The sequence below is a fragment of the Gigantopelta aegis genome, chromosome 4, assembly GCF_016097555.1.
Source record: "Gigantopelta aegis isolate Gae_Host chromosome 4, Gae_host_genome, whole genome shotgun sequence".
NCBI lineage: Eukaryota > Metazoa > Mollusca > Gastropoda > Neomphalida > Peltospiridae > Gigantopelta > Gigantopelta aegis.
Window position 1 is genome coordinate 113,712,337 of NC_054702.1, and position 13,676 is coordinate 113,726,012.

Below are 13,676 nucleotides of genomic sequence, written 5' to 3' on the forward strand. Positions count from 1 at the left end.
GATGTCAAACATATGGTCATTTTGACACAGTCATAGAAAGGAAACCCGCTACATTTTTTAAATTAGTAGCAAGGGATCTTTTATATGCACCATCTCACAGCCTTTGATATACCAGTCGTGGTGCACTGGCTGGAATGAGAAATAGCCCAATGGATCCACTGACAGGGATCGATCCCAAACCAACTGCGCCTCAAGCATGCACTTTACCACTGGGCTACGTCTCGCCCCCCCACAAGTAACCAATGACAGTGACCATACCTTCAGGTCTTGGCAGTCTGGCCTTGTTCTTGGGAAGTCCAGCATCGTGCATCAGTTCAAACGAGAACATTACATTGTGGATCTGAAACACAAACACAAAGTGTTAACATCAGAAAACGGATAAACTCAGCTCAATGGAAATGTAATTGCAAAATCCAAAACAAATGATCAAAACAACAGCAAATAACAAAGACTCACCTCTCCCCTTCCATTACTTTCACCTCAGCACATTTTAAACTACAGTTATTTAGTTATTTTAACATTTGGCATACAGTATTGAGTGAAACTCTCTGCCATCATATAGACGACTCCTACAAAATTGTAAGGGAATGGGATATCATATGCACCTCCACATAAGACAATATCACAATGACTTTCAACGTACCAATCGTGCTGCACTGGTTGGGACAGAAAACCCCAACATGGTCCACTAGAAGACCTCAATGGAGCTCGCTACCACTGAACTACCCACACTCTTAAATAATATATGATGATGTCAACTTTTTAATGGATTATTTTATCTTTAAAACAAGCATTCTGAGAGTACTGCTAAAGCATTACATGTCCCCTACCGGGCCCAATAATTTTTTTAATCTCCTAACTTCAAGGGCCATAACTCTGTGAAAAATGGGTAAATCGCAAATTAAAGTCAAACTTGATCTGTAACAGTATATATATATCATAAAGCTATACACTAAAATTTCAACTCAATATCTTGAGGTATTGTAAAAAAAAGTCTTGAAAAACAAATTGTCATATATCTCCTAAGTTCAAGGGTCACAACTCTTGTTAAAAATAGGTAATTTGCCACAAAAGTCAAACTTGATCTGTAACAGTATGATAAAGCTACATACAAATTTCAGCTCAATATTTTCAGGCATTGTTAATTTTTTTTCTTCAAAAAACTATATGTTGGACAGATAGATGGACAGACAAACAAACTATATGTTGGACAGATAGATGGACAGACAAACAAACTATATGTTGGACAGATAGATGGACAGACAAACAAACTATATGTTGGACAGATAGATGGACAGACAAACAAACTATATGTTGGACAGATAGATGGACAGACAAACAAACTATATGTTGGACAGATAGATGGACAGACAAACAAACTATATGTTGGACAGATAGATGGACAGACAAACAAACTATATGTTGGACAGATAGATGGACAGACAAACAAACTATATGTTGGACAGATAGATGGACAGACAAACAAACTATATGTTGGACAGATAGATGGACAGACAAACAAACAGAAGGATGGAGATGAAACCTATAGCCCCCCCCCCCCCCCCCCCCCCCCCCCCCCCCGGTTGGACCTGTTGGTGACTAATAAAATATATTTATTTTACAGACTTCACCTTTTAAAGGCACTGTCCTCAGTTTACAGCCATTGTAAGATGTTTGCGATAACAGAGCCGTGTTGGCGACTACTATTTCATACTAAATACATTTTCTTGTTTAGAATACCAGTGTCTGTATATCAAATGAGTAAAAATGTATAATGTTTCATTTCGAGCAACCAAACACATTGTCGTTGCACTTAAATAAAACTAACAATTCATTTGGACAAGTGAAAATATTGGTAGACAAGTAGATTTCTAGATGTACTTTTCCGGTGGACTAGTAACAAATTGTACTTATTTCTATCATTGTATACATCTATCCAGAATATTTCTCTGTCCATTTCTCTTTCCATCGCTGCTTGCCAATGGTTTCCACAGCCGATTCCTGGGCATAATATTTCATGTGAACTGTTGTTCTGTTCTCATGTTTGTTAAGTGAAGCACCAGTTGGTTATGTGGTAAAAAATTACATGTTCTGAAAGTCACTTTACCAAGTATCAAAGAAAACTCTTCTTTAATAAAATGCAATAAAATATTTTTATTTTATATTTTATTTTGCTTACATTTACACAATTTATTAGCTTGAAATCCTAGAACTATGATGGATGTACAGTTCAATAATTTGACAACAGGTACTGACAAATCCTGCACTCATTTTATTACTGATCTCAACACAGCTTGAATATAGGCTAAAGTATATTCAGTAAGTATTCGACAAGACAAAGAAAGTGTCACAAACGTCCCACTGGGGCATCATCCATACTTAGCACACCTGGAGGTGTTTGTTAAGACAATCACCATCAATAAATAGACGTTGACAGTGTAGGTACCAGGACGTTAATGACACCGCCAGGCCAGTGTTGCCATGGTGACATGTTGCTGGCGGTGAGCAGGTCTACCTGGCCCGTAGACACCTGCAGAGAGCGGTGTGCCAAATCGTGATAAGATGTCACACAGTGACAGTGTTTACTCACTACTTCCGAGGCTCACCGCTTGTCTCACGGCAAACAGTCGAACACACTCGGATTTCACAAAATCAATCCGGAACCCTTCAAATATGGCTTTGCACTTGTCAGACAGGATATTAACACAGTGTACAATAATAGGTAAACATTTAAAAACAATTCTTCGTTAGGTTTAAAATATAATTTAAACAAATAAATAACCCTACCTTTTATAAAAAAACAATTATTGTGTTTTGTTACAAAAAGAATTGGAGAAAATAAAAAGCTTTAAGGAACAAATCTCCAGTTTTTTTAAAACAAATATTGTTACAGACACATTACAGAGAATAAATTTACTTCCTTTCCTGCTTATACTAATTAATATTATGATCCAAGCACACTGTCTTGGGCATGTAACTCACCTGCCTGTGATATTGCTAGTGGTCACTGCATACTAGTACGTTATTTCACTATTTAATAACATCATTCATCATGAGATGGAGCGGACACAAATATATAAACCCCACACTTACAAACCTTAAACCCAATGGCCTAACAACCATTTTCACTGGATTTTCGTGATAATATTAAATTAAGGTTCAAGAAATATCTTGTAGACTACCTGTAAGTTATCTGGGCTGTCTGCTCGGGATATTGGATTAATGGATACTTGTTAGTAATCAGAGAGAGAGAGAGAAATCAGTGTAGTGGTCTTACATCGCCCCAGTGAATGTATAAATGAGGGCTGAATTTACAAAGACTGTTTTTATTAAACACCACTGTAAATGTATATAGTTAGTTACATGTGTGTAAGAATTAAACATGCTTTGTAGATTCAGTCCAGTATGTTTAATGACATCCCAGAAGTAAAAATACATCAGCTATTGGATGTCAAATTAAGCCTCCCTAATGAGTCAATACAACTCAGAGTGGAATCCAGTACTGAGGTGCGAACCCTGTATCTACCAGCTGTATAAATGTGATGGCTTATAACTAGTACACCCTGGAGACTGTATGAAACCGGCTGACTATGCACAGTGCAGTAGTGTGGTCTAGTCACACAGTAAGTACTGGTGATACGTTTACCAAATCCTGTGATACGAGGCTGGGTGAGTGTGTGGAGCTGCAGGTGTGTGATAAGAGGCTGGGTGAGTGGAGCCATGTTCTGAAAGTTGTACACACAGGTGTGTGATACAAGGTTGAGTATACACACAGAGATCACCTTCACCCAGACCTACAGGTGTGTGATACAAGGCTGAGTACACACACAGAGATCACCTTCACCCAGACCTACAGGTGTGTGATATGAGGCTGAGTATACACACAGAAATCACCTTCATCCAGACCTACAGGTGTGTGATACAAGGCTGAGTACACACACAGAGATCACCTTCACCCAGACCTACAGGTGTGTGATACGAGGCTGAGTATACACACAGAAATCACCTTCACCCAGACCTACAGGTGTGTGATACGAGGCTGGGTATACACACAGAGATCACCTTCACCCAGACCTACAGGTGCGTGATACCAGGCTGGGTATACACACAGAGATCACCTTCACCCAGACCTTCAGGTGCGTGATACGAGGCTGAGTACACACACAGAGATCACCTTCACCCAGACCTACAGGTGTGTGATACAAGGCTGGGTATACACACAGAGATCACCTTCACCCAGACCTGCAAGTGTGTGATACGAGGCTGGGTATACACACAGAGATCACCTTCACCCAGACCTACAGGTGTGTGATACCAGGCTGAGTATACACACAGAGATCACCTTCACCCAGACCTGCAGGTGTGTGATACGAGGCTGGGTATACACACAGAGATCACCTTCACCCAGACCTACAGTTCCGTGATACCAGGCTGGGTATACACACAGAGATCACCTTCACCCAGACCTACAGGTGTGTGATACGAGGCTGGGTATACACACATAGATCACCTTCACCCAGACCTACAGGTGTGTGATACCAGGCTGAGTATATACACAGAGATCACCATCACCCAGACCTACAGGTGTGTGATACAAGGCTGGGTATACACACAGAGATCACCTTCACCCAGACCTGTAGGTGTGTGATACGAGACTGGGTACACACACAGAGATCACCTTCACCCAGACCTACAGGTGTGTAATGAGTCACCATCATTTAAAGCAGGCTGCTTCTCCATGTCAGCTCTACAGCTTGTACAGCACATTATTGTAAATTGCAGCACACCAAACAGTATCTCTCTGGATCAAAGTTCAAGGGGCAACACCTGTTTACTGTAGGTAGTATGATACGTAGTAGTACACACCAAATACTATCTCTCTGGGTCTACGTTCAAGGGGCAACCCACCCTGCTTACTGTAGGTAATAGTACACCAAACAGTGTCTCATCAGATCAAAGTTCAAGGCGCAACAACACCCTGCTTACTGTAGGTAATCGTACACCAAATAGTATCTTACCAGGTCAAAGTTCAGGAGGCGACCCTGCCCTGCTTATTGTAGGTAGCAGTACACCAAATAGTATTTTACTGGGTCGAAATTCAAAGTGCACCTAATGTTTCATTGCACAATTAATGCTACCAGATCTGCCATTGGTGGTAAATGTGATGGTGTTTGCAGTCATTTAATGTTGTTTCTGTTAGCCAGTGAATTCTTGCAATTTAATTTGAACTGGTATCAATGCATTAGCTACTACTATGCTTGAAATATGAGCTGGGTCCTACTAAAACAGGATGACCATTTTTGTGTGGAGCTAGGCTTGTCAAAGCCACTCGTCATTATGTCTGAAATGTGTATCTTAACCACCAGATTTCCTTATTTGCATTAAGGGTGAAGGGTGGTAGACTTATACACATGCTCATGCTATATATGTTGATTAAAACACAGCATGTAACAGTTTTAGCTATGTCAAAGGTTTCCTTTGACAACTTCTGTCGATCAAACAATGAAATCAGCTTGATGGAGATATGATGCCAGGAACAGTTATCTCGCTGACTTTGCAGACCTATGATGATCTTAATCCAGGACAATCATTAAAAAATAATATTGTACCGAGAACACCAAAATGTCAGCATAAAAAAACCCAACAGGTTTGTGCACAAATATCACAGAGATATGAGAATGGCACTGATTGCTTCTGATTTATCACTACCAACACACCCAATAATTATCGTATGATGGAATCAGAGAGATATGCACACGGCTTAAATGTAACATCATTATGATATAAATATGTTACCAAAACCCTCAAATATTACGACTGCTAAGTAGATTTACATTTTGTATTATTTACCAGTATTTGTAGTGATGTTACGATGATCCATAATAATTGAAAATAGATCGGTTATACTGATCGATTATAAAAATTCATAATCGACTGGGTGTGAAAATATTAACTCGATGATGGAAATAATGTAAATTTGTTGGAGCTGGTATTTGTTTTTATGTGAACATAAAGAAATTTATTACTAAATAATTATTATTAAAGGTAAAATTAGCAATCCTGGTAAACATGTAAAGCACATAAAAGTATTTTTCTACAACCTACATCCCCTCCCTATTCATTTCTGTATTGATATCTTGTATTCTCACCGAGAATTATCAATACTGCTGGCGACCACACAAATGTTATCTTTCAGCTTTGTAAACCTAACACGGTGTAGCACTATTTTCAATCCTGCTTTCTTAAACAGGTCATAAAAGTAACACGTTAATGCATCCATAAAAGTCCCATTTTGAAAGTGAAGCCTATGAATATTTGAAGGTTGTCGACATACGAGCTGTTTAAGATATATTAACACATATGAATGATTGATAAAAGAAAGGAAAAACGTCTTAAATGGCCAGATCATCCAGTTCAAACCGCTCAACTTGAAAGTTCAGAATACACACTCACCAGCTAACAATAAGACATTAAAAAAAAAAAAAAATATATATACAGGTATTAGTTAACAAAATAGAGAAATTTTCGGGGGGGGGGGGGGGGGGGAACCTATAAAAACACCTTTTTTTAAACACAAAATTGAATGGCTTGGCATAAAACTACCCTACAAAATATCTATAAAATCAGTGGATAGAAAAACCATGTTAAAAACAGTACACAGTACTAAATAATTTTCACTGTTTGATGGTACATGTAATACTTTTATATATACAGCAAATAGTACAACTTATTAAATAAAGTATTTTTATCATTAATATGTTGTTATTTCAGCTATACATATTAATTTAACATGATACAAACCGATGCTTTTATTATGGGGGTGGGATCTAACTCAGTCAATAGAGTGCTCACCTAGGGTTTTTGGGTTGTAGGGTTCAGTCCCCCCATGACATCCATAACCGTGCACTATGACCGATACATTAAAGGCTGTCCTGTCTGGGAGTACATATAAAAGATCCCTTGCTGTTAATGAAAAAATGTAGCAGGTTTCCTGTAAGAATACGTGTCAGAATTATCAAATGTTTGAAATCCAACAGCAAATGATTAATTAATCAACATGCTATAGTGGTGTTGTCACTCCACCCACCACCCCAAACCCACCAACCCTGCACACATAACAATTACCGTATCCATGTATGGGTGGTTACCATACAGGTAAATTACATGCTGTATGTGTATGGACATTTTGTCACAACTTGAGGTGTAGTAACAGCTAGATACTAGTATGTGACTACTCATGGCTTGGTATACACTGTTTATTTAACACTGACATATATTTCTCTACACACATATAGGTCAATCTAGATTGATGGCACTTTGACATAGAGACAGCCACAGAATGACAGCAGTGATTTCACCTTGACACCTGCTTGTCAACATATGCTACCTCAGAGCAGGACTAACAGACAGAAATCACTTTCCCTCCTCATAATTTAGGAAGATTTAGGGAGAATTGTTTTTTTAATGACAAGAACACATTGATTTATTTATCATCAGCTATTGTATGTCAAACTATTGGTAATTCTGACATATAGTTTCAGAAAGGAAACCTGCTACATTTTTCCTTTAATAGCAAAGATTTTTTTTATGCACCATCACACAGACAGGATAGCACATACCACGGCCTTTGATATATCAAATGTGGTGCACTGGCTACAACAAGAAGGTTCAATACAAGACTGACCATGCATCATGCACATGTTTTACTACTGGGCTACGACCCGCCTCTAGAGTATAGTACAAGAGCATCCATTAGAACAAGAATTCTCACCTATCATACACTTATTTAGTGGCACTCATAGTTGCATCCATAGATGATCATCTCAATACAAGTTTAAAACCCAACAAAAAAACACCCCTCACCCCTAACACAACATTTAAAATTCAATTTTAAAAATTCAATTAAAATGTTTATTTAATAATTTTAAATTTTTTTTTAAACATACATTGAGATGAACACTGCTGTAGGACTTACAGCTTGTGAGAAATAGAGCTAAATGCAAAACTGTAACACTGAGCTAAATGCAAAACTGTAACATTGAGCTGAATGCAAAACTGTAACATTGAGCTGAATGCATAAGTTGACACCATGGTCACTACCTATATCTCACCGTTTATCTTCGTAAAGGTGAGACAAACCCCCTTCCATACTGATATTGGTTATTTAAATTATTACAACATATATTTACGTCTATTAGTAATTTGATATAAAACCCACAGAAGAAACAAAAAGTTAACACTCAGTTTTCTCAGATCTAAAAGTGATACACCTATTGGGCCGGCCGAACTATGAAGTCTGTTTTTCTTAAACACAGGTATTTAAGTATTGTAAATGTTTGTAGTTACATGCTTGTTAGACATAAACAGGCTTTGTAAATTCAGCCCTATGTGTCTAAGAATATCTATATATTTTTATTATATTATAGCTATTACACTATTAGTGATGAGGAAGGGGCATACAAAATGATTTAGTCTTAAAATAGAATTATTACCGAAAAACAGAATTAATGACACACTATACAATAGAAATATGCCAAAAGCAGTTTAATTTTGCCGAGAGTGTTGAGAAGTCCTTTAAGTGTTGTTAGTATGAACGCATCATGCAGTGTGATGAACCAGGCACCACAAATCAACAGTGTAATTCATTATCTTGACAGGCAATATAAGGGCCCACTCCGATAACGTGATGTATTTTGACAACACATGTAAAGCAGTCTGAACCGAATGACACTGCGCATTCAGCAAGGTGACAATTCTATTACACAACGCTGGGTCAGCCAGTGAGCCACACTTCCTGTACAACACCCCCCTGAAATCTCCCCTCAACAGGGAGGATCCAATGGCAGGTGATCTCAACAACTGGTATCGATACAAGTATCTCTTATAGGGTTTGAGATGTACTACAAATGCTGTACGATTATGTGATTGTTTTTAACATGTTCGTTTAATGCAAGGCTGGTCAAAGTTTAGGTTAAATGTTTTTCCAGAAATGAGTGAATAATTGTTTCAAAGAAGAAAACATATTTTCTATTTTGTAAATTAATTTTTAAAATCTAAAACAGGATTCTTTTAATGCAAGGCTGAACAAAACCTGAACCTGAATCTTTTGCTAGAAATGAGTAAATAATTGTTTAAAAGGCATATTTACTATTTTAAAAATTAATTTATTTAAAAAAAATATTATTATTATTTATTGACCTAGAACACTTTTGGAAATATAGTAGTTCACAAAAAGATATCATTGGAATATTCCACATTACAGTAAATAATCATGTCTTTAAATCAGCCACATCATCAGAGGGTGAACATCTTGAAAAAACATTGTAAATATATATTTTTTAAAAGTCTGCATAAGAACCATTCTTCTTGTTTTTTTAACTGCCTAATATGATAGACTCAAGGTGAAAGTGAAGTTTGAAAATTTTTGGTCAAGTGGTTTACAACTTGTGTTTATTAGACAGACATGTGGTGGTAAAAGCTGACCTGATAAGGTAGGTGTGTGTGATTTAATGACAGAGTCCACCCACTGACAGTGGCAAGGAGGTGTGACCACGATGGTGTGCCGTATCATGTGCGCAGCCGAACCAGTCCATTGTCAATTGTAGAGCCAAACAGTCCACGCATTGTGTCTCCGGTGCGGAAATCCTCGTCTCCCTACGTTTTATTGTTAGAGCTGACTTCACCTGCTTTTTTCCTTAACGATGTAGGTCAAGATCACCGTGAGCTGCTCAGGTGTAAAGACACTGTTGCAGACCTTTGACACAACGACAGAACACTACAAATATCACTTTGTGCCCGGCCTGGTTACTTTGTTCTCAAGCAGTAAGGAACATTAACATGCAATCTCTACTGGGTGTGCATGTCACTCAGGCGAATGAATAGTGTGACATGAACAAAATACTTCTTACAAATATAAAATTACTTCAGTCTTTTGGTACAGATATTTTTTGTGTTACAAGGCCCCCCCCCCTAAAAAAGACCCCCCCCCCATAAAAGATCCTCCAACAAACATCATGCATGACTCATGAATGATTGAAACTTTCTATTTATATGAAAGTTGTGTTGTACAAAGCATTCTTGTTCCAGCCAGTGCACCATGACTGGTATATCAAAGGCCATGGTATGTGCTATCCTGTCTGTGGGATGGTGCATATAAAAGATCCCTTGCTAGCGGGTTTCTTCTCAAGACTATATGTCAAAATTACCGTATGTTTGATATCCAATAGCCGATGATTAATTAATAATCAATGTGCTCTAGTGGCACAAACTTTTGTTGTACAAAGCAAAGCTGTTTAAGCAGTATTCTCATTATGCGATTAGTCTGTGAAAATAGACACTAAGTTTAGCTAATCTACAAAACTGCAACACATTTGGATAAGGTTATGACAAAGAGAAGCTAAAGTCTGTGATGTTTAAATGGGGAAATACTATCCAATAAAAAGACTAGAACTTGTCTTGATAACCATTACTTCTTAAACAAACGCGGTCTATGAAAATTGAATATTCGAAATAATAAAATTCAAGTAATTTAAATTACCCCCAAAAATGTTTTAATAGTAAAAAAATATGTCATAGTGTTTAAAAACTAGGGTCTGTCTCTTTACCGTTACCCTGGGATTACATATAAATGTACTATCACCCAACTAAACAAAGTACTGTAATCAATTAAACTCCCTGATCTCACCGACAGACGTAATTACAGATAAATGTACTATCGCCCAACTAAACAAAGTACCGTAATCAAGTAATCTCCCTGATGTCACCGACAGACGTAATTACCTATAAATGTACTATCGCCCAACTAAACAAAGTACCGTAATCAATTAAACTCCCTGATCTGACCGACAGACGTAATTACCTATAAATGTACTATCACCCAACTAAACAAAGTACTGTAATCAATTAAACTCCCTGATCTCACCGACAGACGTAATTACAGATAAATGTACTATCGCCCAACTAAACAAAGTACCGTAATCAAGTAATCTCCCTGATGTCACCGACAGACGTAATTACCTATAAATGTACTATCGCCCAACTAAACAAAGTACCGTAATCAATTAAACTCCCTGATCTCACCGACAGACGTAATTACCTATAAATGTACTATCGCCCAACTAAACAAAGTACCGTAATCAAGTAATCTCCCTGATGTCACCGACAGACGTAATTACCTATAAATGTACTATCGCCCAACTAAACAAAGTACCGTAATCAATTAAACTCCCTGATCTGACCGACAGACGTAATTACCTATAAATGTACTATCACCCAACTAAACAAAGTACCGTAATCAATTAAACTCCCTGATCTGACCGACAGATGTAATTACATATAAATGTACTATCGCCCAACTAAACAAAGTACCGTAATCAATTAAACTCCCTGATCTCACTGACAGACGTAATTACCTATAAATGTACTATCACCCAACTAAACAAAGTACCGTAATCAATTAAACTCCCTGATCTCACCGACAGACGTAATTACAGATAAATGTACTATCACCCAACTAAACAAAGTACCGTAATCAATTAAACTCCCTGATCTCACCGACAGACGTAATTACAGATAAAAGTACTATCGCCCAACTAAACAAAGTACCGTAATCAATTAAACTCCCTGATCTCACCGACAGACGTAATTATAAATGTACTATCACCCAACTAAACAAAGTACTGTAATCAATTAAACTCCCTGATCTGACCGACAGATGTAATTACAGATAAATGTACTATCGCCCAACTAAACAAAGTACCGTAATCAATTAAACTCCCTGATCTCACCGACAGATGTAATTACCTATAAATGTACTATCACCCAACTAAATAAAGTACCGTAATCAATTAAACTCCCTGATCTCACCGACAGATGTAATTACAGATAAATGTATTATCACCCAACTAAACAAAGTACCGTAATCAATTAAACTCCCTGATCTGACCGACAGATGTAATTACATATAAATGTACTATCACCCAACTAAACAAAGTACCGTAATCAATTAAACTCCCTGATCTCACCGACAGATGTAATTACATATAAATGTACTAACACCCAACTAAACAAAGTACCGTAATCAATTAAACTCCCTGATCTGACCGACAGATGTAATTACATATAAATGTACTATCGCCCAACTAAACAAAGTACCGTAATCAATTAAACTCCCTGATCTCACCGACAGATGTAATTATAGATAGAACCCATCTGCCGCATTCTACTGTTGTGAGACTGATGATGCAAAAGATAGAGATGGGTCTAAACACTGTATCACCATAAATACAGAATTGGCACTAAAACGCATGGCTTCATTCTGTGTAACTGAAAGACAACAAATGAAGACATCATTATGATGTATGTATGAGAAACAGTTCCACTGAACCAGGGCAGGACTGGTCTCATAAACCAGAGTGTCAGCTCAATTACGATAATGATGGTGGGGAGAGGTAACTGGGGATGTTGACAGGCAACGTGGGGACAGCCTGTGTGTGTGGAAGAAATGCTTTCATTTATTGTCATGAGTAAAACTGATTAAGACATGCTGTCATGGGTACACACTTCAACTACTTGGATTGTCTGTTCAGGACATGGGTTAGTTAATGGTTTCTTATTAGAGAGAAGTCAGCGTTCTCACCGTACACCTCCCTATTAAGCCATTAAAACTCACTCTGTGTAGGAGCCGGCACTAGGATGTGAACCTAGTACCTTCCAGCCATGAGGCTTGTGTGTTAACCTGTGTGTTAACCACTAGGCCACAGAAAGAGAGACAGAAATGTTTTATTTACTGACACACTCAACACATTTTATCTACAATTATGACCTGATAGATGATGAAAATGGAAACCCGCTGCTGCCACTCCATGAGATACTCTTCAATTATTTCATTTTCATTCATTTTTGATTAGCAGCAAATGATCTTTTATATACATCATCCCACAGACAGAATAGTACTTGTTAAACCAGCTATGGAGCAACGGAATGAGAAATAAGCAAATGGGCCCACCGACGGAGATCGCTGCTAGACCGATGGCACACCAAGCACGTGCTATACCACTGGGCTACATCCCGCCCCACAAGGTAACAGAGGCTGGTCAAGAGAACTCTGGAGGTGAGCTGGAGGCGGTCGTTGTGTTCATATAACTGACCTGCTGGAGTAGCTGTCTGCTCTAACTTGGGGTGATTAGCAGCCAGCCACAGCTCCCCACTCCCTATGTTTACAATTATCATATCTCCACCAACAGACCTGTCAATCACCAGCCCGTTCTCACAAACACATGGGGCTAGAAGATTATTATGGAGAGAAAAATCAACCATTTTAATAATGTTAAAAAAGTCACTAGTCAGGGTTTTATCTCTGAAATTCTTAATACATGTATCAGAATTAAGAAAATTTACAACTGTTTCACATAAACCATTACATACTGTTAGCATAATACAAATATTAATATTTTACTCAATTTAATATATATATATTTAACAGATATTACACAATTTACATAAATAATTTTTGTTTAAAAAATGGTTTTAAAAAGGAGAATTCTGGTATTAAAGGTACGGTACTTGGTTGTGTGATAAAACTGTATGATATTTCTGTCTAAACCATAGTGTTTTGCTTAATTATAATGATACTTTTGTTCCACATCCAGTTATGCAGGGCTAGCTTTGCCACTCGC

General features: G+C 37.7%; 1 protein-coding gene across 1 annotated transcript in view; it reads right to left on the bottom strand.

The window, feature by feature from the left end:
- The window catches only part of LOC121371838 (beta-parvin-like), a 70,930-nt gene that overhangs the window by 13,308 nt on the left and 43,946 nt on the right, over positions 1-13,676 (bottom strand). Inside the window, exon 12 of the mRNA XM_041498029.1 lies at positions 259-340. Within this exon, the coding sequence (XP_041353963.1) occupies positions 259-340 (82 nt within the window). The remainder of the gene's footprint in view (positions 1-258; positions 341-13,676) is intronic.